Here is a 26,744-nt window from a genome sequence, read left to right as displayed (position 1 = left end):
AAACAAACCATCAAAAACCCCCAGAAATATATGATTGGTGGTCATTATGATAGCTTCCCCTAAATTGTATCCAGAGATGAGGATTGTGGTCCAATCCCACTGAAACATTTTCTTGCAAGTTTACCATATAATTTATGATTGTTACAGTTGAACCTTAGAATATTTTAAAAAGATGTGGGTGGTGGAATTAATGTGTATCAATTTAGAAAGCCTTACATTAAGCATGTCTGCAGTTTATAAAATGTTGATATATGGAGAGATGTATTTTTTAGAAAAAAAATTGACAGAAGCTGCTCTCTTAAATACCTCTGTGATAGGATGTTCTGGAACACTTCTTACTATGAAATACTTCTTATTCCAGAAATAAAAGTATTTAAATGAAATCTACAGTAAAATATTTCAGTGTGTCAGAACATTTCAGTATTTTCAAAACTGAAGATTCTCCTTTTTAAATTTTTTTAAAAATGAATTTGTTTATCTGCAGTTGATCAGTTTTATAAAAGATTTTCTTTGGTTTGTACTTACTACAGATGTACTTTCTAAAGTGGAGATGCCCACCCATTATTGCTTGGCTCTGCTGGAGCTGAATGGCATTGGTTTCAGCACAACAGCCTACGAAACCCAGAAACAAGTCATGCAGGCTAAACTGAGCCAGATTGAGACCAAGGCATATCAGCTGGCAGGGCACAGCTTCTCCTTGACCAGCCCTGATGACATTGCAGAGGTACATGAGGGCTGGGGTTGGGAGGGGGGGAACTTCCCCAGAAGTTATCATCAAGAGGCTTTGGCTAAAATAAGAAAAAAATTTCTTCGTGGGAAGACAGCGTGACAAAAATCCAAAATGCAAACCCAGCTCTGCTGAGAGTTCATTTATCCTTACACTCCTTATGAGCTTGCTGCCTGCAAGAGGCTGAGTCTCTCCAGCTTGTTACTGATTATTCTGATTTCTGCCAACTTTAGCAGAGATAAAGAAGGTAGAAGTGGAAATACGTATGTTGGAAATGAAAACCAAGTGAAAATAAGCATGTGGTTTGTATAGGACCATGGCCTCTCATGGTGCATGAGATATCTGCCAGTTAAATGGCTTTTGGAGTATTTTGGATGAGTGGTAGAGGACTGAAGAAGTTTTTTTGTAATGCCAGTGTCCTGCACACGAGATGTGATTTGTTGTAATGTAGTCTTGAGTCTAAAAAGAGTTGTTCTGAAAAAGTTGCACTGTTACCCTTGTCCCTGTACAGGCATGAACAAGGAGGAAAAACTGCTTTAAAAGTTTTGAATCAAGTGCTATCTGCTTTTAAGAACTGAAATTTTTTAAAGTCTAAGAAACAGATTTCTGTGTAAAGTAGTAAAGCTTTCATTCCTGAAGAATTAAACTTTTTTTTTTTTAATGCATGTTACCTGGAATGATTGAAATAGATTAAAATTGCTGTGCATGGTTTTCACCCCCTTCTCTTTTTTTTTCCCCCCATATTCTATTTTCTCACTGAGGGGCTGTACTTTATAGAAAAGTAGTCAAAATCTGCAAGCAGCTATCAGTAAAATAAATTCCACAGAAATATTCCTTCTTTGTAAGCGTAGAATCTTGCTCAGTAACAGTAGTCTAAGTTAGAACTCCTGAAATAATGCTCGACTTCAGTTTCACTCTGCTTCATGGAAAAGGGGAAGTAAAGTTTTGTCTGAAATGCTGTTTTCTGAAGCTTGTACCTCATGTGGAAATTTATTACCAGTCATGCAAAGTACCTTGTGTAAGTTAATGAAACTTTACCCTTCTAGTTTTGTGTCAGTAAAACTTCTGTGCCATAGATGGGCAGGAGAAAAGCTTTCTGTTCCCTTCTGCCAGCTGTGAAATCAAAGACAATAGCTGCTAAGTAGGGTATCATGCTGCACAGAAACATAAAGTGAAAAATTAAGAACTGTATTCTGTCTGTCACCAAATGAGCATATACTTAATTTTCTGGTTTTTGGCAATTTGTTAGAAAAACTAATATTCTAGCTGTTCTCTAAAAGGTATTTGTCACCACCTCTTTTCTGTGCCATTCATACTGTTCTGAAGCCTGCTCCCTGCTAATACTTCTTTTTTTTCACCAATGTTCTTCCCACTTTCAGTCATCTGAACATTACATTTTATTACAGCTGACTGTCAGTAATAACCTCACTTATTGGATGGAGTTAATTACCTTTTCTAAAAACATACCTCTGAACTTAAACTTAGAGTGTTCAGAAAATGAGATTTTAAATTGCATTTCGTAGTTAATTAAAATGAGGAGGAATGACTTTGATAGCTGGGATCTTTAATCAGCTTTTTAATTACCTGAAGCATTTGTACTATCCTTTGGCTGGAACAAGCTGTTTAAGTGCTCAATTGCTTTTGTTTTCTCCTGGGAGCAGCATGCAGAAACTGATGTGAAATTCTGGCCTCTTTCAGGTGTTGTTCCTGGAGCTGAAGTTGCCACAAAATGGAGATGTGAAAGTCCAAGGGAACAAGAAAACCCTCGGTTACACCAGAAGAGCAACTGCTAAAGGAAACAGGGTCAGGCTAAGCAAGCAGTTCAGCACAACCAAGGTACAGTATAAGCTGTTTCTAATCTGAAAGTAAATTTTAATTGCCTTTTGCTCCTCCAGTTACCACTGGAAATTCAAACTGGGTTCTACCTTCTCTGTTAGCAGAATTAGTGATTCCTACTCTCCCACATCTTGAGTGCAGTGAGGACATGCCTGTAAATAGCAGGCTTCAATAAGAGTAAATCAGGCAGAATCTGATTTCCCAAATCACGTGTAAGACCAAAATAGCACAATAATTTTGTAAAGCCAATAGCAGAAGAATTTTTCCACATCAGCTTGAGAGTTACTTAAATACCATGTCAACTAAATACAATATTTTCTCTTCCTGCTACTATCAAATCTGTATTTTTTGCTTCAGAGAATTTGTCTTCAGAATGGCTAATCTGATGGCTTATCAAATTTAGTATATCAGAGGCTTGTATAATGTGAAGGCTATTGACATTCTTGTCAGTTGATAAATATTGTGGACCTGCATTAATACCAACTGCTGCAGGCTAACGGGTGCTCTTGCTAGACAAGTGAAATTAGCAGATATATATGTTCCTGTCTTCAGGACTCATTAATCTGTGTTGTTTTCTTAGTTTCCCCTTGTTCAGTGTAGTCTGTACTCGGAAGACAAGTATTGATTTCTGGAACTCAAGTGGCAGTGAAGACATTGGGTGCAGTGGTGGTGGCAGAGCAGGGAGCAAGAAGCAAAGAGAGGATTTCCTCCTTTTGTGATGTGGAGGGATGAGGCTGCAGCTGCCTGCGGTGCACAAAAAAAAAACCCAGTTATTTTGAGAAATGTTTGCATGCCACTGTCTTTAGAAATTCTTGTTAGTCCCTTCATATTTCTGATTCAGCTGAAAGGATTTGATTGCTAGTGATCAGCTTTGTCTTTCAAGGAGCATGGTCAAGGGCTTCACTTGGTGTTCCTAGTGTACAGATAGGAGAGAGCAGGGAGAAAAATATGCAAGAGGATGGAGGAGAAGCATTAACGCTGGACAAGAGGAGACAACGTAGGGGACCTATGGCAAGTGATGCTTTATTTCATCATTTCAGGTGGTTTATTGGTTGGTGAAGGTTAAGAGTGATGGAAAGGTGCAGAAGTCCAAAGAGAAGTGATTGTCTTCTCATGGGTAATAAAACTGCAGCTGTGTCAGGTGGTGCTTTGATTACCCAGGTGTAGGTGGTATAAGTGGAGAGGATATCGATTTAATTTTAAGGCAGTGACACTGGAAGCTCACTGTGGGTGAAGGAGTCACTTTTTCCTGCAGAACAGCAAAAACTTTATAAATAAAGTTTTAAAGGCCGTTGATTAGTTGTGCCCTTTTCTTCCCACAAGGATGTTTTGGAGAAATTAAAGACACTTCACCCATTGCCAGGGCTGATATTGGAATGGAGGAGGATCAACAATGCCATTACTAAAGTGGTGTTTCCACTGCAGAGGGAGAAGCGATTGAATTCTGCACTGGGAATGGAAAGGATATATCCAATTTCACAGACTCACACAGCTACAGGTGAACAAATGTGTGCAAGTACCTCAGTTCTTACTGGCTTTTTGTCTTTTTGTATGTGTGTGCAGCTTTTCTAAGAGGAAAAGATAGGAAATCAAGCCTGTGCTCTGCTTCAACCAAACAAAGATACTGGTACATCTATTTGACATATATCTGCCTTAAGAAAACAAATGGTTAAAATAGCTTTTGTGTTCACTGAGCATTATTATTCATTTCTTACACATATTACCATGTAGAGCTCTGACTCTAGAACAGATTATTAGTGATACCGAAACAGGGAACCATCACAAGCCCATTAAACACAAATTACTTTTCCTTTTTAAATTTTTTTCAGTGTTTGTGTCCTCTCACTCTCCTGCCCACAGTATTTTGGAGAAGCAGTGTGTGCAGCTGTATTAAGTTAGAGAGACTCCTTTTGGACCCTTCCTTAGTTCTGCCCTATCTTCCTTTCAGGTCGAGTAACCTTCACAGAACCAAATATCCAGAATGTGCCAAGAGATTTTGAGATTGAAATGCCAACTGTGGTTGAAGAAAGCCCCCCCTCCCAAGCCCATGGAAATTCTCGTGCTGCATTGGGGGGCAGGTAGGAGGATCTTGACAAAGCTTCTGTCTAATCTTAATGTGGTTGGGTTGTCAAATTTCTCTTTTCTGCCTTCACCTGTGGCTGCTGTCATGTCAGTGTGACTTGTTATTCAGTTTTTCTCTTACTGGGGAATAAATACCTAAAAATCAGTGATACATGAAAGACATAATAATACTAACAGCATGTGGTTTCATGTAGCTATTTGCTTTCTTTTTGACGTTCTTTATGAAACCCCTCAGTGAGATTAGCGTTGTGTTCCCAGCTGTTGAATGGAAAGCCTGAGTGTGAAAATAACCAAACTGAAGTTAGGATCTGGTTTGACTTGCTAAGGACTACTCTGAAAGAGGATAGAATATTGTGGAAGAAGCAGAAGAAAATTCATTTGTTTTATGCTGTGCAGCTCCCTTTTGAAGGGAACAGGTGTTAACACATTTTTCATTCTTTGTTAATAATTTCATTTGTGATAGTGACCTGCAGTAACTACCAGGTAGCAGAGGAAGATTTCTAAATTTGGTTTCTCTTTACCACATAACCTGTTTTCTATGATTCTACAATTCTACTTTGACAGCATTACATGCCAATGCCTAAACAGTTGTGTGGAAGTCTAGTGAAACACCAATCTTTTAGCATCTACCTTGTGAGCTTTGAGGCTTCCTGCTTGGTGGTACTTTTCTGCCTGTTCATTTTCTCTTTCCGTTCAGGTTCTTGTCCCAATTGTGTCACCTGAGTGACTTGTCTAAGCTTTTTTTCCCCACAGCAAGATGTGAGAAATTTGAGAAGGTTTTTGATTCTTCTATCCGGTGCCTCCTACCACCATGTGTTTAACACCCTTGTGCCTTGGGAAAGTAATGAGAAGAGAACCCAGGAGTAGAAGGATCTTGTTCATCTCCCTCTCAGAAAACCAGGCATAGCCATGGAGGCAGGAATGTCATTGCTGTGGCAGTGCTCAGGCTTGCAGCAGTTTTTCAGGATGCCTGGGGAGTGTGCTGGTTTCTTGAGAGTCTTCCCTGTAAAAAAGAGCCCATCAAAGAGCTGGAGTGCCTGCCAGACTCTGAGAGGTCTCTCAGGCTGACTTTTCCTACATTTTCCTACATTCCTTAGTTAAGCAGCCACTGTGTTAGGAAGATGGGCAATCCTAAAGGCACAGAAATGACTACTGGCACAAAAGAAATTGCCATCCAGCCAAGTCTGATCAGCCTTCCAGGCTTTGGTCCAAACTGTCTATTATCTGACTAACTACTATTGCTACTCTTTCCTCCTGTTGTAAGAAGCTTCTGACCAAAGGAGTGTAGCCAAATTAGGTCATAGTATAAAGCCCTTACACATTTAACTAAATTGAGAACCTATGCTGAACAGTGTGATTTTCTGCAGTAGCCAGACATGCAATTGTTCCTCACCTTTATTTCTTTTGAAAATTTATTTCTGTGATTTTTGTGCATTCATCTCATTGATCCCTACCATGCCTGAAAAGCCAATACTTAAAAAGAAAAGGAAGTGCACAAGGGAGAGCATGATGTTTTTTTTCTGTGCTCTGCTGAAACTAGTCTTGATCTCAGAGATACCTTTTCATTTTGCTAAAAAATTTGCTCAGATCCCTGATCCAGACATCAAAGACTTAAAAAGGCTTTTTGCCTTCCAGTGAAGAGCCCATTGGACTGTCTGGTAGATGGTGCTGATTGGAGACTGTGATGTGAATGGTGTCAGAGCTGTGCACTGTTCAGTGGATGTGCTCATGGGTACAATTCCATCTGCAGCTACAAATGACTTGGTGAGATAGGAGACCTAAGCAGCCCTGAGAGGACACAGAGCACATGGGTGACACTGTAAACTTTTGGCCACTCAGAAAAGAAAATTGAGCAGCTTTGGGGCACTTTTCCTCTCAGTCTTCAGGGAGGAAATGTGCAGTGTGTAACGAGCACCTTTTCTGCAACTTCTGCTCTGTTTTTACATGCTTACTTGTGAATGTGTGTGCGTGTGCAGTAATGAGGGTGATCTTGGTGGGGGGATTTTTCTGCCTCTGGGCTGGTGTGTGCATTCTGCAGAGGAGAATGATGTTGAGGGACTTGGCACTCAAGGTGAAGTGTTGAGTTTTTAGGATTCCTGTGACTCTACTGTCTTTCTGGAATAAGCTCATCACAGATCTGGGGCCATTCATCTTACCTGTTTTAGAGCAGAATGATCCAATTTCTAAACTGAATCCTGAATGTACTAGGAAGATTTATCCCTAAATCTTTTTGGAATCAGTAAATCCCTTTCAGATGTTTATGTGGTCTCTGTCCAGTTCCTCCATGGTCAAATTTGGGTATGGATTGTTCAGAAAAATGGAACAGAGGCCAGTGTCTTACTTGTTTTCACTGATCTGTTGTGGTAAAAATGATTATGCATCTCTTAGTATTTTAGAAGTTGGTGAAGGGCAGTCATTTTTTTTCTCCACAGATGCAGAAAGCGTTCCAGTATTTTGCCTAATGGACTAAAGGTTCAAGCTGCAAACAGATCCGAAGAAAGAGGAATGCCATTTTCTGTTAGCATGAGGCATGCTTTTGTTCCTTTCCCAGGTAATGCCCTGCTCCTGCTCCGGAACTGTTAAGTATATGGTTAGCAGAAAAGATATAATGAAGGTTTAAGGATTGATAACAGTATATATGTGTCTGAGCAGCCTACTTGGAAAACTAGTGCAGTAGTTAGCATGCCTTCAAAATTATTCACACAACTGTAAGAGAGTTTCAGTTGGGCAACGTACTCCAATGATACCGTTAACATGTTCACAATTTCATTTCCTCTTTAAAAATACCTGTTTTTTGAAGAGGTAGCTAAGGCAGCTCTTAATACAGAAATGGCACTGTACCTAGTGTTCTTTCTATTCAAATGTCAGTTCTCACATTGCCTGCTCTGTCTTAGACACCTGGACAGATACTTGTCTATATGGTTTTGATGGATTCCAAATGTGATTATATGTAAAGCATGCAGGCCTGAGCACTGGAGAAACAGGCAAGAATTTGTCTTGATAGAATTTTCTGTGAAAGACTCTCAGAGCAGAAGATAAAAGGCGGGTTCAGTCCTTCTTGCTGGCAAGTTGAATGGAATAGTGGAATAATTTATGAAATAATGCTTTCTGATGACTTCTTGACTTCAGGTGGCTTAATCTTGGCTGCTGATTACTCTCAGCTGGAACTGAGGATCCTTGCTCATTTGTCTTGTGACTGTCGCCTCATTCAAGCCTTGAATGGTGGCACCGATGTCTTTAAGAGCATCGCAGCCGAATGGAAAATGATCGATCCCGAAGCTGTTGGGGACAGGACCAGGCAACAAGCTAAGCAGGTAATTTTAGGAAAAAATTCAATAGCAGCTTTCTGGGCAGGAAGGTTCAGTGTTCAACACACTGTAGCATGTTTTTCTGTTTGAGTTTGGCCGTGATTTTTCAGTAGTTCCTTTGTCCATCGTCCCACTCCCAGTACGTTGCAACTGGAGCTGTCAGGGTTTTTTTGGGGTGATGAGGGTGGAGAAAAGCAGCATGAATGGCTTGGACTCAGAGCAGGTCTCTCTTCTTGAATACTTGCCATGGTTTCCATGCACTTGTCTTCCAGTGGATCACATTTTGTTTTGGCTCTGCTTTCTCTGTGTGGCTGACCAAACAGTTGCGATTCTTCACCCTTTCCTCTGGCAGATCTGCTATGGAATCATCTATGGAATAGGAGCAAAATCTTTAGGCGAGCAGATGGGGATTGATGAAAATGAAGCTGCCAGTTACATTGAATCCTTCAAATCGAGATACGCAGGTTTGCATATGGCTGTTTGGGAGCTGGATGGTGGTGGTGGTTGTTGTTTTTAATCCCTTCTATCCATGTCTCTTCAAATCCTAAATTTGTCTCAATTTACTACTTGTATCTCTTGAAAATGCTTTTAATTTTGAAAATGTCTGGTCATGAATGCAGCAGTTTGATACTCTGTAATGTCTTACTCTGCTTTTGTTTTATTTACCTTTAGGATTTTGTTCTTTACTTATTACAATTTTTTTGGTAATTTTAATTAATTAATAAGCCCTGGGGAGTCATTTTAAAGCTCTTCAGTTTATGAATGAGAAACATGCTTTTCCTTATTAAAACACACAGCTTCAAATGATATGCTGTGATAACTTTAGAACCATGCTTCTTATAATTTTTAAATACAACCACTTCTTTCTTCTGCTTTTGTCTTCTGCTTTCATGGAGTTTCAAACTGTTTTACATATTACCCTTTAATTTTATCCAGCTGCTCAGAGTAGCTCTCCCCTGTTTTGTAAAAAGTTGTGGCTGTGTTTCTAAGCAGCATGTTAATTTGTAGGAAAGATGTAGAGAGAATAGAGCTGCAATCAGAAAAAGAATGGAGGGCAAATGGGACAAGAGGCAACTAGCTCTAATCATAGGACTTGAAAATGAGCTGGAAAATGATGTCCTGAAGATTTAGGGTTTGTTTCTTTAGGAGACAGATGCAGAAAAACAGTTTTCTGTTAAGATTCTGTCTCCATTAATTTCTGAATAGTCTCTCCTTCATGACCATTAGGAATGACTTCCTGCTTCCTCTCTCTCGGGATGTGTGTGTGCATACAAACTGCAGTGTACCTGATATTGTAACTTCACTTCTCGTGGGTTTTCACTTGCTCAGTGTTGCCAGGCTGACTGCTAAATGATATACCTCATGAATTGACTTAGGCTGTCAGTCCTGATTTTGAATACCTCCTTTTATGTTTTATATTTTGTAAACATGGAAAGAAGCTGTCTGAAGTTAACTTTTCCCACTTTAGTACAGTTGTTACCTGAACTTGCAGTGCAAGTTCACTCTTCCCTGTCTCACCTTTCTTTGACCTGTTTCTTTTTAACACTCTTGGTGGATTTGCTCCTTCCCTTGCAAAATGCAAGTGGGTGATTTTCTTTCATCCTAGAATCTGAAGGGACACAGCCTGAAGTCAGGCAGCCTGAGGCATCAAGGGCTTTGGCTTCTGCTTTCAATTTACTCTCTCCCTACTTCTTGTCTTTCCAGTGCTGGTCCAGGTTCTGACCTCTCCATTATCAATAATACACATATGACCCTCTGTGCCTGGGCACTGGGCAGGATGGACTTCCCACCTCCTTGTGCACAGCCAGATATCCTGACACTGTGCACTCTCTTCCACCTCAAAAGTCTTAATAGGTTTTGCAGCAGAGCTGAATGAGTGATCGTGTGCCTTTGTCCACTGATGGGGTCTGGGAAATTTAAAGGATCTCCTCTATGCTGCTTGGCTGCCCCAGACTGCTTCCAGTGACCCCACTGAGAAGTCAGTACAGAACATCATCTGTATTACAGAAAACTTTCTCTCTCCTTTCACAGGGGTTCAGAAATTCTTGAGGGAGACAGTGCGGAGCTGCAGGAGGGATGGGTTTGTGCAGACCATCCTGGGGAGACGGCGCTACCTGCCAGCTATCAAAGATCCAAACCCCTACAGTAAAGCTCATGTATGTCGAGTGCTGTGCCTTTTTAAAACTCTTTTTTAGTTTTATTTTTAAAATGCCAGATTTCTTTGCAAAACCGTGTCTGCAGATTTACAAGGTTTGTGAGCCATCTTAGTCATGACCTTCCACTTCTTGCTCAGTTCATTGTTCCCTCAGTCACTCTCTGAATAACAGAGCTTTTGTCATGGCCTGTTTGACGAAAGTCTTCTGTGACTGGGTGTGCAGCTGTCATCACTGTGCTAACCTCACTTCAGAACTCCCACGTTGGAGCTGGAGTAATTTATTGAAATCGATGGACATGATTTTAAAAAGCCTCCACACAGGGGTACACTTAAACTCTTCAGGCTGAGTTGCTCCCACTCTGCAGTCTTTGTTATGTGCTGTCAGCACTTGAACAAGAAAGGGCATTTAAGACCTGTATTTTTGGGTGTTTGTTCATTTTCTTATTTTTCCTGAAAGGAAAATTGCTCTAACTTCTTAGATAAGTATTTACTTAGTATACACCTTCGCACTAATTTTTTTTCCAGGTCATTTTGGACACTTCTGCCATAGACTCTACTTCAGTAAGAGTAAACTGACTCCCTAGGGAGGTGTTTCTGTGGGGAGGAAGCATTATACTTCTCAATAGGAAGCTGGATCAGGTTGTATGGAATTAAAGACTAGAGTAAAACAGGGAGGCAGTGGGGGAGTTTGTACTCCAAACAGTTGACAGGGAAACAAGAAGGCTTTAAAAAAACTTTTGAAAATAATGGACAATTTGATCTGAAAAATACTTCAGCAGGAAGCTTTCAAGATGCATCTTCTGTTCAAATTTGATTTAGTCTTTAAAATCATATTAAACACCAGTTAATTAATTATCTTCACTTAGATTTCAGCATCCTCATAGTTCTTTGCAGATGTTTCAGCTCTAAACAAAGAAGAAACTTTCAGTACAGTTTTCTTGTCTGAGGAGGGGATTAGTAGAGAAGTTGCTTGTGTTGAAAAAAAAATGGTGGTCTGCTGTGTTTTTGCACAGCTGTAATGCTCTGGCAGTCAGGATTTAGTGTGGCAGACCAAACTGTTAGTCCATGAAGTCCAGTTCCTTGCCTTCGGTTGTCCATCCCTTATGGCTTTGAAGATAGACAGAAGTGTTTTGTGGTGCTTGGATTAACTGAGATTTTTCCTCTCCCCTTGAAACTGTTACCATGGGTATATGCTTCTCCTTCCTGTGGATTGTGACTTGCAGATTATCACTCTTGATATTCATTAATTTTAAATTTGTGGAATTTTGTCAGGTGCCTGTAGAAATGTTGTGTCTGAAGCTAGTCTATAATGTGTTTTTCTCTCAAGCAGATAGAACAAACTTTTTATTTCGAATTTTTACTCTGTGTATATTTGGCCATGTATTTATTATTTTTAATTAAGTACGTGTGACATGTTGGATTTAATTTTTTGGGGGTGAGTTTTGAGAACAACTATCTCTGTTCAGGCAGAGCGCCAGGCTGTGAATACGACTGTTCAGGGATCTGCTGCAGATATTGTCAAAACAGCCACTGTCAATATTCAGAGACGCCTGGAAGCTTTCTCCTCTGTGTTCAAGTCCCATGGACATCTGGAGAGCTCCTTCCAGAGAGATAAAAGCGGTATGGTTGCCTCTTCTTTGCACATTGGAGCAAGATTTTCAGTGTTACTAATGTTAATTAAAAAAAAAAAAAAAGCATGAAAAAAAGTTAGTACTTTTGGGACTAGAGGTGGGAGAAGTTTTATTTTCTAACAGTGGTAAGTCTGCGTTTAAGGGGCAAAAAAGTCATCAGGAAGGAGGAAGAATGTCTGCTCAACAAACTAAAGCAAATGTGACCAGAACAGAGATTCCAGTTACCTCAGAGCAGATCTTGCAAAGGTTGGCAGTGAGAGTTCATGTGTGATATGGTCTGTGATGCCACCACAGAATTGTTCAGAAGTAGGAAGGAGAAACTGAGCAACTCTCTGGCTTCAGAGGCAGTGAAAAAATTGAGTGGGGTGACTTCTTTTTCCAAAAATACATTTTTTGGTTAGAATTAATTCTGGAATTTGTTGGTTGGAATTGGATGCACAGAGACTTCACAAGAGTATTATATGAAGCACTTATCATAAGTTTTTTCAACATAAGTTTTTTTCTGCTGATAGCAAAGCTGTTCTGGGGTGTTCATTCCCAGAGGAATGCCACAAAGACTTTTTTTAGATTAATGTACATGGTGTTTTGCTCATCAGGTGTATTTTAGGAAGACTGCTTAAAAGATGGAGAGCTGTATTTCTTTGATAGCTCTTATGCTTTAATTGAAACATGAAGCTGTCTTAATATGAAGAGTCTGATTTGGAAACTAAATATTAATTGGCAAACCTCTAAAAATGTGTCAGGGAGTTTATTTTGGAGATTCAGAGGTCAGCTAGGAGTAGAAGGCACGAGCTTGGCAGAGCTTCCCACCCCTCCTAGAGGCAGAAGCTCCTGACCTTTGGCCAGTGTAGTTGTAGGGAGGTGAGTAGATGCCTTTGTGACAGTTTTCCCCTGCTCTGATACTGAGTGTTTCCAGAACTGGAAGGAATTCTTCTTCAGCAAGTTGGAGGTGCCTGTGCCATCAGAGGAGCATCCTGCATCATGTGGCTGCTTCAACATTGCTGCTTCAGCGTGAGGCTTGTGTGAGCAGCTGATGATGGCTTGAAACCCTCTCTGTGAACTCAAGTCCTCCTGTTAGCTAACCTGAGAAATAAATAACTTTTGAGTCTCTGCGTCTGAGGTGGTGTTTGTTTATTTTAAAACACCAACAGCTTTTACCATGGAAGGATTTGTTTTATTTTTTGTCAGGGAAGGTCCACCAGGATCTTGGTTTTGTCAGCTGCTTACTTGTTTATTCAATAACTGCTCTTTTCTTCCTTCCTCAGTTCTGTTCAGGAGCTACACATTCAGAAGCTGCTTTTTGCAGGGGGCTGACTGCTTTCTTAAACTAGCCATTAAAATGTTTGTGGAAGAAAAGCAGAATCCTAATTCATTGCCAGAGAGAATGTTGTAAACCAGCTTCTGATTAAACTTTGCACTATTTTGTTTAAAATTTACTTTCAAACCAGATGGTTCAGGAGACACAACTGTCTCTTGCTTCTGTTCTGATTCATGTCTTTATAATGTAAAGCTGAAATGTGTATATCTAAAATACTTCTCATTAACATTTTTTCCCTCAGTAGCTGTACAAATATTGATAGAATAGCCATGATTTGTGGTTCTGTCTGTAGGCACAGGCTTTTTAATTTTCAAGGTCCTCATGTTCTTTTTGTCAGCATTGGGAATGTGCAAAGGCTTTTGATACAAGAAACACACTTTTGTATGATGGTGCTTAACAAACTCTGCTCTTCACCTGTGTAGGAAGGCTGTTGAGGAGGAGAAACACAGGGATGTTACATCCCATCAGAGGAGGCTTCTTCATCCTCCAGCTGCACGATGAGCTCCTCTATGAAGTTGCAGAGGACGATGTCATCCAGGTACAGCCCTGCAGTTCCTCTTCCAGCTCTGCTGCGTCACTGTATTTCAAACAAGCCTTCCTTCTGGGAGCTCACATTCTCTTCCCTGGATCCTCCCCTCCCTGGGTGCTGAAAGGGCTGTGAAAACAAAGTTCAGTTGGATGCAAAAAACATGTTTGCATGCTTGATCCCTTGATTTTTGGGTTCAAGCCATCCCCATGGCTGAAGTTAATTCTCAGTGTGTGCTTTGTTGCTTGTATCAGCAGTTCATGCAACTTCTCTGTGAGGCTTGAAGAGTGAAGTGGCTTAGTATTGTTGACAGGTGTAGGGGGAAGTGTTTCTTCATCTGGAGGTATTTTGCCTTCCTGTTTATGCTCTGGTGCCTAGCTCAGAACTGTACTTTGTGCAGAGAAAGGAGGATTCTATCCTTTTGGTACTCCTTTCCTCATTCCCTAACTACTTGTCTTCCTGGTTGGAGCACTGTGGTGCTGTGTGCCAGCTCTCAGGGGCAGGTGTTAGAGCTGGATGTTGGCAGCTCAGTGTTTCCCAAGTCCTGAGCACCAACACAGGGAGGCTCCCAGACTGTGCTTCCATATCCTAGGGTACCTTTCTTCCCCTTCTGCACAGGCACATCACTGATGACAAAAGGTCATCTCCTGATGGCAAGCAGTAACTCATAGTCTGACAGAGCTTTCAGCAGTGCTGACTGGCCTGAGCATGCATGTATATATTAATAAATATCTGCTAATAAAAATATGAAGAATGTGAGTATATTTATTAATAATATAGATGTGTTCATGTAAATAAAAGGTTTGGTATTTTTGTCTTGAATTTCAGCTCAAGATTTTTCTCATTTTGCCAGCTTTGTTCAGACATCTGCTGCTTCAATCTAGGCAGGCTGTTTTTGAGACTGAAAGGCTCCTAATATTCTTCCTGTAGAAGACTGAAATCCCCTGAGTATAGGCTTTAACATCTTTAGATACTGACTCCAGTTTATCATGGTGTTCCCAGGAGAACTGGAGACAAGTGAATGGATTTGCTTATTTTTTATTGTATTCTATGTATTTCATTAACTACCTCAACTTCAAGAGCAATTATTACCAGCTTTTCTCACTCCCTTCAGATGTATTTCTCCATAGATTTTTCTGGGAAGTTGCCAGAAAAATAAACCAGCAACTGCCTGCCCTGCTGTCCCTGGTTCTGGGTGCAGCAGCCCTAATCAGATATTCTTTGCTGGTGCCATGTGCTGGACTTGTGACCATTCTCGAAGAATCTCCTTCTGTATGGTTCATGTTTCTTTTGATCTGCTGGGCCCCAAACTTGATCAAGGCTGGAGTGGTTTAAATAAAGTGGAAAATTGATTTGTGTGTTATGCAAGCAACATTTTCTATGTTCCAGAATTTCATTTCCTTGTTTTCTCACAGCAGCGTGCCTTGCTTAGGCACTGTTCAGTTTTTAATCTCTGATAACCCCATTTTTTTTCCTGCCCAGGTAGTTATTTTTCATCCTATTTTTGAACAGTAGATTATTTCTGTCCTAATTCTCTACCCTGCTTCTTTCTGCTCTGTACTTGTCTGTGCTGAATTACATCCTATTTCAAAGCACTTTTCTAGGTTATCAAGATCATTTTGAAATGCAGTATGTAGGGACATAGGGGCTTGGCAGACAGATCTTCCCCTAGTTCTTCATGCTGTTGTAAACTTCATCTTGTGCTCTGATTTCCTCAAATCCCCTCCTCCATTCCCCAACAAAAACTGTGGAGGAATTTCTATGGTGGCTCCCTGTCAGGAAATGATGAAAACACATGGAAGGGTCAGACAGCTTGAATAGTTCCTCTGCTGCCAGGGTGGCTTCTAGCTGAGCTGAGGAATCACCATCACTTCAAAGCCTCTTTTCAGTCTGCTGTGGAAAGGTTCATGGGATGGGTGTGGATTGAGAGATTCATTCAAATAAGCAATCCAGGCCAGGCTGGATTCTGCATAGGTCTTGGGGGAGGAAAGGGGGTGGTACCTTTGTCCAGAGCAAGTTTTTACAGTTAGGAGAAAAAAATCCAGTCTCTTGTAATCCAATCTGCTGCAGAAAGAAATAATTTCTGGTCTCCTAACTATGTGTTGAAATGAGTGTTTTCTTAGGAATACTTCTGGAGAGCAGAGAACAGTTACCTCATCTGTTTACTAGAGGGCAGGAGTTGCCTTAACTAAATAGTGAGGGGTAACCTGGGCAGTATTTGTAGCACCCACATGGAGTGTGCCCTGCTTTCCCAAAGGTTTATGATTTGTGTTTCACAGAGTGCTTTTCAAGCTGGCACAACATGGAGGAGCCACCGTTCTTTGCTTCTGGCAAATTGTGTCTTGCTTTCAGTACCTTGAAGTTTTCAGAACAAACTCTGTGAAACACTTAAGAGTTGTGCAGCTGAGTGAAAGATGAGACTCTTCAGGAGTCTCAGGTGTTTAACAGAAAGTTAATCTTGGCCTCTTTTTTTGAGTAGACTTTAACACTGCAGAACCAGTCACACTTCTGTGCTGCGTGAAATCTCACTGGCTTTATACAGTTTCTCCATTCATAAGCACTAATCAGGATTTGGTTGCATTCCCATTGGTGGTAAGTCAGTGCAAATAAATGCAGGATAGGATTCCAGGTGCTTGTCTGCCCCAGCTATTGACAGAAACCCAGAGCACTGAAGCTGTGTGTGTGTGTCTGATGCCTGATGTTTTCTTCTAGGTTGCTCAGATCGTGAAACATGAGATGGAAAACGCCATCAGACTCTCAGTGAAACTGAATGTTAAAGTAAAAATTGGCCCCAGCTGGGGAGACCTGCAGGACCTGGAGCTGTGACACTGCTGTGTGACTTCCCCATGTGTGGGGAGGCAGCAGCACCACGGACTGAAGGGTGAAGGCCTGGGATCACCTGCGGGCGGTGTGATCCTCCTGGGCTGTGGTTCTGCTGGCAGGGTACCCAGCTGCCTTCTGAAACCTGTGCTGGAAGCTGGGATGAACTCACCAAGCCAAACCAGCCAGAGCTCAGCCAGAGCACTGAAACATGTTTCAACTGTGAAATTATTAATTGTTAAAAGAAGGATATTTAAATGAATTCTGCCAAGGGTGCTTGATCTTGTATAAACCCCCAAAGACTAATGAATTTATTACACATGAAATGAGCTGGAATACGTTATTAAAACAAGATGCAAACATAATTTGGCAGTGCCTGTGTATAATTGTCTAGGGCAAAACGAGTCATTGTGATTGCACTTGATGCAGAATTTTGAAGGCCTTTGCCAGGATTATCTTGTACTGGATTCTGCTGATGACACTCAGGTGCTGAAGTGGCTTTGCAGTTGGCTGGATTTCTGACTGAGCAGCTGTGCAGCATTCACAGTGAGTGGAACCTGTGCTTGGTTGGCCTCTGACTTTTATGAAAGCATTTTTGTGACTGACTGTTGTAATTCATCCTACTGCTACCTTGCAAACTGGCCTCAAGAGGAATATTGTTTGGGATCTCTTAGAGTTAGTACAAAATCACCAGCAGAAACATTTTAAAGAATGAAGCTCAATGAATTGGTTAAAAAATTCTTCTTCAAGAAGAAAACTATCTCAGTCTGGCCAGCTGACATGGCAGCCTTGCTGGTGTTTGAGGTCTGGTGTGTTTGAGAGGAGTGGTTACGCTGTGACGGGTGACCTGTGGCTCTTCCTTCAGAGACCATTCTAAGGAAGCCTCGCACCTGCCTGTTGGCAGTCCCACTGAAACCTGCTCAGATTTCCCCACTCTTTTGCCTCAGTGTCTTTGGCTCTGACCCCATGATGAGGCAGAAAGTTTTCCTGGGAGTTCGGGCTTGTCAAGCTGAGCTGGGATCAGATCCTTCAAAAGAGGGGGCAAGGATGGAGCTTGCAGGGAATTAATCTGCCACTATTTGGCATCACTCTCCCCACTAACACCTTCTGGTCTGGCTAAATCCACATCACAAGTTTTCATTTCCCTTCCAGACAGCTGTGATGGTTACACAAGTTCAGCTGCTTTTGTTAACTTCACACAATGCCTGACCTTGAATTCTGTAATTTTCGTCGTCTAGCCCTTGCATCTCACAAGAAAGGGAGGACAAGTGCCTCCCGTCATCTTCCTTATGCCTCTAATTATTGTATCCTGTCTTTTTCTGCAGTTCCTCCCTAATGTAATCAATCTCCATCTTTCCATTCTTGCCTCCTGTGAGAAGTTTTCAAGCCCCTAATTATCCTTTCATTTCTGAACTTCTGCTGGGTCCTTTTTGAGCAGTGTACTTTTGAAGTTGCTTTTTCAGCCTGATCTGAGAGGATGCACACTTGGCTTTCAGCAGCCTGGGAGGGGGCTGGGGATCGTTAACTTCAAATGCGGCGCTTTCGGCAGGGCCCTTTTCCTGACATCAGAAGTAGCCACAGCGAGGGCTGGGGAACACAGGAACGTTCAGAGATGTTAATGGAGCCCCTCACAAAAAGCTGCATCCTAGACTCTGATCCAGCTCCTGCCTCTTGTGCAGCAAAACAGACACGTGGCACTGAGCCAGAGCCCCCGATGAGGCTGCCTTGCTGCCTTTCTCAGCACCGTCTTGGCCTTCTTTCCTGTTTTGTACTCCACCTTACATTGAGATTTTTTTGCTTTCTTCCTTCCTGCTCTACGCCATGGCTTTCTACGACACCTGTCACCTGATGGCTGAGCTCTTTATCCACAGCATTGTCTTTTCTCTTACTTTATTAAAGCTTTTGTTATTACCAGATCCGAGCCTTGGCACCCTGGTGCCTGACCATTTGTGTGCTCTGCCTGTGAAGATGCTGGCTTGGCCTCATTATCAATTCACATGGCCTAATGATTTCCTGTCCTGGGTGTCCTGCAGTGACACACCTGTGCCGTATTCCAGGCCTCACTGGGGCTGCTGTCATTTGGGCTGCTTGTTCCTTGGCACATTACAATATTTCCCTCCCACACGCTGCCTTCAGAGTTTCCCAAGGATGGATCTCACACGTATTTCTCAGCAAGCTCTCTAGAAGGGGGTGATGCTAATCAGTAAGGGGATTAACATGTAGCCAAACTTATTTTGACTAACAAACTCGATGGGCTCATTTTAATTAAGCAGTAATTTGGAACAAATGAGAAGATAAGAGGTAGCCACTGCGGCATTTGAGTTGTGTTACAGGGACTGGCTCTGAGCTGGTTTCTGATTGCTGCTATTTACATTCCTCAGTTCTGATTAGACTTTAACTCTTAGCGAGACTGAGCAGTGGAAGCAGAAGAGGGCTAAGTCAGGTAAGCAGAGGCACTGCCCAGAACTGCAGAAAAGGGTTTATGTTGTTTGCTGAAGGTGGTAAGAAGGAGCTTGGCTGCTCACATTACTTACCTGGTTTTGCCTGTGGGCTCCTTTCCCCCCACCTCTGATTGGCTGAGGGCATTTTATTAATTCAGGACCTGATTACCAGAGTGCAGATTAGTCTCAGTCTGTGTAGTCAGGATGGGATGCATCTGGTGGTGTTTGTTCCTCAGCTTGTTTGTGTGTTTCTCCCTTCACAGCCAATGCCAGCCTCTGTCAGCTGGCACAGCCTGGCACAAGGACAGATGAATGCTGCAGAAGGGGTAAGAGTTCTGTTTGTTACAACTGTTGACAGCCTTGTCCCTCAGTGCACACAGAATTCCTACAGCAGCCCTGCACTGCCCTTGCCTGGCTGCTGCACCAGCAGGGATGTGCCTGCCAAAAGAAACCCAGCTGGGATGCAGTCCTGGCAAAGAGCTGTGGTCACTGGGAGTGCCTTGTGTTCATGATGGGAACCTGCAGGACCCAGCTCCTCACAGGGAGAGTCTGTCCCTTGGAGCTGCTGAGCAGCCTGCTCTGGTTGGTTCCCATCTGTTTCTGCTCAGAGTGACTCAAATGTGCATTCAGCTGGCTGCTGATACGGGGCACGACTTGCCCAGCCTTGGCAGCAGGAACTCACACCTTTGATGTTTGCTGCAGCCTCCTGGTCCTTTTCCTCACATGCAGACCACAAGCTTGTACTGCTGCTGCTTTCCTTTTCTCCTGGCTACTGGAAGCTGTGACAGGCAGGTGACAAATAATGACACTGGTAATCTGATCTGCTTTGGTCCTATTGCCTTTCTCCCGTGCTGCTTGCATTCCATGGAGAGAGTTGTACAGAGCTGACAAGAGGGAGAGGGGAGCTCAGCACCTTTGGCTGGCATTTGGAGCTTCTCCTGGCACAGCAATTCAGAGGTGCTGCTGGGAAGAGCCCTTACACTCCTGCCCTTCCAGAGCTCACGCTGAAGTGGGAGGGACAGGAAGGGCTCTTGGCTGGCTGGTAGCCCTGCTCCAAGGCTGGTGACATTCCAGCTGGTGTGGCAGTCAGGAGCCCCGTGTGAGCTCCCTGCATGGGAACATCAACTGGACGTGGGTTCTGTCCTGGTAGGAGCTGCTGGAGGAAGGAAGGTGACCATCCCCACCCCAGCAACAACCACGACTGCAATTTTTTTATTCCTGAATGAGAAATGAAAACTCCAACCAAAGGCTTTAGACAAACCATGCACCTCTGAAATACTATAAAGAATGTAGGAGTAGAAGTTGGGGAAAAAAAGAGATTACACCAACTAGTATCAATTCTTTCCTTTATTTTCTTCCCCTCTGTTTTTTTAATTTTATTTTTTATTTTTTGGTTGCTAATGGGGGCACGAGACAGCCTCACTTTAAGATGCCTTAGCTTTGTGATACTGATTTAGGATACCTGTGGAAACAGGACATGGTTAGCACACGAGTGTGTGGTTCACCCCAGATCAGCCTTCGTTCTGAGAGACAGGTAATGACTCATTAACAAACCCCACACATTCTCAGCCCACATTTCCTTGACACTGAATCTGAATATTTGCTGCTATTTAAAAAAGTACAACGTTTGATTTGTTGATTTAATCACAAAACAAAACACATGAATGGAAACACTCATTTACGTGACTATTGCTTATACACCTAAGAGGAGGAGTTGGCTGCCAATGTCCACACGCAGTTCCTTCATGAGAGAGAGTGTGCTCTGACCAGAGCCTGCCAGGGCAAAGAAACATTCAAGACTGAAATATGCTGTGCTTGAATTCACCTTTGGGCTATGGGAAAGGATGGATGGGGCAGGGCCTGGGCTATTTGATGGGCATAATTAACCAAAAACTGGGGCTTTGCCTGTGCTGCCACACACACAGTTTGTGTATGAAGGAGGGCTGAGGCTGGATGCAGCTCTGAAGTGGTTTCTATTGAAAAAAAGAGCTTTCTATGCCCACCTGCATTATGCACACACTATGGTGTGAAAGGGATTCTGGAAAAGGAGTATAAACTGTTTTAGAGGAGATTTATGTGATAATTTTATACAATACATGTAGTAAATAGAGTATTTTTGTTACACATTTTTGTAACAATCCTGGTGTTGTGGGAAATGACTAATTAATGTAGACAGAACTGTAGAACTGAAAAAAACTTAAACCCCCTCCCCCCAGGTAATTACAGAAAACAAAACCTGATTCTCAAAATTTCAATTGTCATGTCTTTTAATTCAATGCTTGCAACTGAAGTTAAAGATCTAGGAAGAGATTTAATTTTTTTATTAATAAATAAAGTAGCTTGTACTTCATTGAAGACTTGCCAACTCTGCAGACTTATAAATAATCTAATTTAATGCATTTTTTTCTGTCTATCTACAGCACTAGACATAAGATTACAAACATCTGATCAAACCCAAAGGTGTGTGTGCTGTTGGAAGTTCTGTGTAACTGGTTTTGGATCTGATTGTGACAGAGCTCCTGGAGAGAAGAACGTGAGAGAACAAAGTATCTAAATGAACAAACAGCATTTTAAACAGAACTAATATTTCCAGCCAATCTGGCCTGGTGTAGCAGAGGATTGCGAGGCTGAAGAGACATCTAAGCTTGGGATTTTGCTTGAGGTGGTGCTGTCTGAGTGGGAAAGGTGAAAGCACAGAAAGATTTCAACACCCAGTGACAGCCAATGTCCTTGATTTTCCTCCAGCCAGTCACAGTCCTGCAGTCTTTCTCAGAGTCAGATGCTGTGCTCCTCTCTGGGAATGCTGCAGCTCCATGCCTGTCACTGACAGCCTTGAGCAGTGTGCAGGGCAAGCCTTGCAAAAATCCCACACTCCCCCTCATTTCACAATAAATCACCCAGGCAAGAGTTTTTCCTCCCTCATTGAACTTTTTAAGTGATGGGTTTTTTCCACATACATGGTAAATCTTGATAGAAAGCATTTAACAGTGTGCACTAACAAACTTATACAACATGTACATTACATATATATATATTATATATATAGAATGTTCTATATACAAACATATACATCTTTTTAGATCTCTACAGACTACAAGAAAATTGATAATTATAGTCACAAGTGGTGAACTTAACAGAAATGGTAATTGGTAACTGTCTGGAAATATGTAAAATATGTAAGAGTGGAAAGCTGTGACCTGATGGGGAGTACTAAAGAAAAGTTGCTTAAAAGTTTAGCATTAAAAATTGTAAGTTTGAGGGCTGCTAAATTCTCATTTCTCTGTTGCATAAAAATGCAAATGGAAATCTACTGGCAGGTTTTTTTTTTCACCCTGGTGTTAAAGTAGAGACTGTTTGTTGGCAGCCAGAGTCAGCTGGGCCTTGTGTAAAGACTTGTTGAGGACACTTTTCTCTCTGGGTGAGCTGCAGTGATCAGCAGTCAGAAGCTGCTCTTAAGTTTTCTTCAAAGATCCCACAATTCCAATCAGCCTCTGGGGCTGCTTCTGACTGCCACACACCAGGGCAGAATGGAAAATAAGCTGGCTGCTGGACATTTTGAATGCTGCCCCAAATGATTTTGTTGCTCAGAGACCAGTGGGTTTGGATTATAGGCCAGAGCACAGGCCCAGTGAGTACAGGTTTGAACTGAAGATCAACTTGCCATAATGCTCTCCTTTATTCCTCATTCTTGATGCCTGCTTAGAGCAGTGCTTCCTCACAGGCACCAGTGGTTGCTTCTGTGACCCAGCCCCTGGAAGGAATTCCCCAACCCAGTTCCTATTGGCATCAGATTTGGTTTATCCTTACACACAAACACACAGAGGAATCCTCTTGGGTCACGGGCAACTCCAATTCCTTAGCTCTCTGCAGAAGCCCAGGCATTACTCAGGCACTGACCTTTTCCCCTGCAAGTTTCTACAGTTCTGACAACATAGAGCAGTTTCTCCTGTGCTAGAGAAACTTGTGGAGTCTCATTCCCAGTTGAGCTAGACCTGTCAGGGCCATCACTTTGATTCTGGCTACAGCAAAATGTAAAAATCCTGTAAATCATGAAATTCTGTTCTGCCACAATGGGAATTTAAAACTTAACACCTCAAACCTCTTCCAAGCCTTCAGCTTGTGCAGTGGGCCAATTGTGAGGCCAGACTTGTGGATGGTACAACTTCCTGGGCTGTATTTTATTGTAGGTAAAGGAAGAAGAAGGAAAAGGTGTTTTTGAGAGGGACCATATGAACACTGTGATGATACAAACACCAGTGAAATTAAGGTCTAGGTGGGAGTGGGATGATGCCTGTCTCCATCAATGTCCATTGAAGAGACAGAAGATGTTACACTTGTTCAAAAGAATAATTTTAAAGGCTGTTTTTCCAGCTTTTCCTCACTTCCTTTTTTTCTAATTTGAAACTATGTCCAGACACATGAAAACAAGCCTTCAGTGCCTTGTTTTCAGCCCAATCTTGGAAAAATTTCTAACCTAACAGTTGACTTGTGTGGCAGTGAGTCTTGTAGGACAGGGTGGAGCACTCCAGCAGGACAGGCAATGAATCCAGCTTACTGTTCTCTCCTGTGGCTGCAGGTTGCAGAGTTTCCTGCAGCATTCACTGCAAAAACCAAACAAGCCACTCTGAAGCAGAAGCAAATTACTTTTAGCAGTGTGAGCAGAGGACAAATTGCCACTCACCCATGGTGTCACTTTATATCTGTGCTCCATACATATGTTGACAATGGTTTTCCATGCTCCTCCCTGGCCCACTGTGTTGTGTTCCTGCTCCAATCTCCCTTTCTGTCTCAGGTTTTGGGGGGGTTTCTGTGCAGGCCCCCTCGTAATTTCAGCTGAGCACTTAAGCTGCTCTGCAAGCTGCTGAGCAGCCTCTGTGAGCAGTGTTTGATGGGAATGTGGTTTCCCATCTGGCCTTTCCTAACTTGAAGAAATGCTTTCCAAAGCTGTTTTTCTATTCCTGCTACTGGGAAATAAGGCAACCAAGTGATACAGACTCCATGGGGATGAAAAGTGCCACAGCCCCCCTTCAAGGACAACAGATGAATCTAGAGCACATTTTAAATGTATAGATTTGGATGATGTTTCATGTGCTCTGAATTGCAAATAAACCATCTATGACATATCTTAATGATCTTGTTAGATAGTGCCTGTCCAGCTACCTGCAAAATCGTTACATTTTGGGGATAGGATTTTAAATTTATTTATTTTTCTGGTAGGAGTTAAAGAGCATTGCCTTGAGCAAGGCTTTTCAAGGGAAATAAATAGCTGATAAGAAAATGCAGCTCAACTCATTTTTATGTGGAGAACAGTAGCAAACATGCTTGAAATGTCCTGGCTTTTTATAATGTAACTTTTAAAAAATAAAGATTTTTGTAATTTAAGGTGTTTTTTCTTTTTCTTTTTTTTTTCTTTTTTTTTTTTTTTTTTTTCTCAGAATAGAAATAAATCCCATTTTTCTTCGGTCACAACATGCTTCCTTTTTCTCTTTTTTTTTTTAAGTTGGCAATTAGTCATGCAAAGTTTTATAAGTGCATTAACATTCGAGTTTGTACAGAATATTTTTAACCAGACGCACTCCCCACAGTTCATACCTACAGCTTCTGAAAAACTACATGCCACAGTGATGGTTGAGTTCCTTTTGGGAAAAATTGGCCACCCCAAGAGTCAGCTGTTGGAACGACCCTCATGATTCCAGCTTCCATCCCATGGTTTGTAAAATTTCTCCTTGACGTCCACTGTGATGAATCCAACAACAGTAACAGAAAAACATCTTCTAGGAGAAAAAACTGTCTCTGGCCAGTGACTGGTAGATCTGGGAATAAAGGCTGCTTCCCTGAACAGTGTTCTTAATAAAGCCACAAGCAGCTTCCTTGAAAGTCTAAAACTGGTACCACTTTTTGTCCTTGTATTTGAGCATCACCTACAGAGATGGGGAAAAAAACCAAACAAATGGCAATCAAGCACAGCCCTGCACATGAGAGACCACACATGACCTAGGCCCATTAACTGCCAGACTTCAGAATTAATAAATGCAGAACAATGCAATACTTCACTAACAATGTCAGCAGGTCTTGAGTCCACTGAGATCTCATATTTAATTTCATAGTCATTACATTTAAAAAGTGTTGCCTGCTATTGCTGGTTTTACAAGACTTTCCCTGAGGAACTTTAACTACTTTTCTTCTTCAAAAATTAAAGGAACTTGCTTTCTATAGGAATAAAAAGACACTTCTCTATGGAGCATAGTAGATATGTCCTGACTATATAAACTTCTTGCAATTCAAGGCACATTCTTTCTGCCTCACACTAACAAAAGCCAAGAAAAATGTAAAGGTCTTGTCCGGAGATGTGATGCACATTAAATGAAAAACGTGCTTTGATGTTGTTTTATCTTCAAGAAAAACCATTTTAGTTTTCCCAGTCTTAACAGCGTGGGATGGGAAAGCTTTCCATTTCTAGCTCCAAGCACAGAAGCTATTCCTATTCCTGGCAAGGCCTATTCTACATAACAGTACCACAGGGCTGCACTAGTAATGTTCTCCTCTTCCCAGTAAGATCTGTAAAGGTTCCTCTACACTCATCCACCTACCTCTTTTCTGCCCTACTGCATGGAAGTGCTGCATTAAGTGGCTTAAAAAAACCAAACCATAACGAATTAGTGAGAAAGGCAAGATGAGAAGTGCCATGTTCTAAATTCAGAGGCTAACAATGGATGCTCATTTCTGGAAACGTGAAAGGAAGGGGTGTGTTTGTTTTTGGCATTCTGATAGTTTGGGAGCAGGAACAATGCCGTGGCAGCTGACATGAGCACGCCTCCAACACCAGGACTGGCTGAAGGGAGAGAAGGGCACTTGGCTTTCCCAAAGGGAAGCACAGGCTGGGTGCCAGGGTGGGCAGTTTCCAGTTGCAGGGTGTGGGTGCCAGGGCTCCTACCTCGTGTGCATGTTTGGAGAACGCCTCTGCGCTGGCCATCATGCTGGCAGTCCTCTCATCCAGCTCACCCAGCTTCTGTCCCCTCTCGTCCAGGGCGATGCGCGCGCGAGTCAGGTCCCCGATGACCCCACCCGCGGCTCCCCTCACGCCCTCGATCCCGCCGGACCCCGGGATGTGCTGGGCGAGGCTGCGCGAGGCTTTTCCTGCCGTGGCCTCGCCAACTGCAAAGGGGAAATGGACGGACAGAGAGACAGGGGTGAGCTCCTGGCCTGGCTCTGTCAGCGCTCCCCAGGCCTGAGCTGCCTCCTCGCAGCAGTGACATCATTCGAGGGGCAGGTGGCACATCTGGAAGGCTTTGCTCTGCCACCACCACATCTGCAGTGCAGTCATGTGCCCCCCACTCAGCTGATCAAAAGAAGCTGCCAAGGTGAGGGAGTTAAGGAATGGCAGATAAGGATCCTCCCCTTTCTCCACGAGGTCAACTCTCTCTTTTAATCAATCACCTAAATCTTGTGTACTGCTCCATGCTTAGATAACAAGGACAGGGGATCTCAAGAATGAATGTCTGCCCAAAAACCCCCAAGCAATAAATTACTCACAAAGCTCCTCCCTGTCAAAAGCTTGTCCACTTCCTCCAAAAAGTCCTTTGAGGAAGCCTCTGTTTTGGGCTTCTGGTGTTTCCACGGGAGTAAACAAATCCCCAAGCATGTCCTAGTAAAGCCAGAAAAAAGTCCATGTGAAAGGTAAGTGAGGTGAACGTGGTTCTAGGTGTCTTCTTGATTTTCATTAACAAGACACATGCACTGGACCTAATCAACTAGTTTTAAAAGAGTCTGCTGTGAGAACAGTATGATGCAGGTAATATTTGTGTATTCTGACAAATGCTTGGGCTAACTGGACTCACTCATGCTTTCAAAGGGACTTGGTTTGTCACTGCTCAGTCCCAGGTTTGTTACCAGAGAAAAA

The 26,744-nt window shown here is 42.3% G+C and overlaps 2 protein-coding genes across 16 annotated transcripts in view; one reads left to right on the top strand and one right to left on the bottom strand.

Moving 5' to 3' along the window:
- POLQ (DNA polymerase theta) overlaps positions 1–24,273 on the top strand; it is a 60,456-nt gene extending 36,183 nt beyond the window's left edge. For 3 of the 9 annotated variants that reach the window (XM_064410290.1, XM_064410291.1, XM_064410292.1), the window contains exons 20-30: positions 531–724; positions 2,426–2,563; positions 3,887–4,061; positions 4,512–4,641; positions 7,078–7,196; positions 7,775–7,959; positions 8,306–8,417; positions 9,985–10,109; positions 11,575–11,728; positions 13,480–13,595; positions 19,108–24,273. In XM_064410290.1, the coding sequence (XP_064266360.1) occupies positions 531–724; positions 2,426–2,563; positions 3,887–4,061; positions 4,512–4,641; positions 7,078–7,196; positions 7,775–7,959; positions 8,306–8,417; positions 9,985–10,109; positions 11,575–11,728; positions 13,480–13,595; positions 19,108–19,356 (1,697 nt within the window). In that variant the 3' untranslated portion in view covers positions 19,357–24,273. The other 6 variants (XM_064410293.1, XM_064410294.1, XR_010356781.1 and 3 more) reach the window with 6 other exon arrangements.
- The window catches only part of STXBP5L (syntaxin binding protein 5L), a 185,074-nt gene continuing 178,503 nt past the window's right edge, over positions 20,174–26,744 (bottom strand). For all 7 annotated transcript variants that reach the window (XM_064410300.1, XM_064410301.1, XM_064410306.1 and 4 more), the window contains 3 exons: positions 26,378–26,489; positions 25,779–25,999; positions 20,174–24,765 (listed from right to left, as the gene is read on the bottom strand). In XM_064410300.1, the coding sequence (XP_064266370.1) occupies positions 24,724–24,765; positions 25,779–25,999; positions 26,378–26,489 (375 nt within the window). In that variant the 3' untranslated portion in view covers positions 20,174–24,723. The remainder of the gene's footprint in view (positions 24,766–25,778; positions 26,000–26,377; positions 26,490–26,744) is intronic.

Source organism: Passer domesticus, chromosome 2 (assembly GCF_036417665.1).
Source record: "Passer domesticus isolate bPasDom1 chromosome 2, bPasDom1.hap1, whole genome shotgun sequence".
NCBI classification, from domain to species: domain Eukaryota; kingdom Metazoa; phylum Chordata; class Aves; order Passeriformes; family Passeridae; genus Passer; species Passer domesticus.
This window is presented reverse-complemented; position numbering and strand designations above follow the sequence as displayed.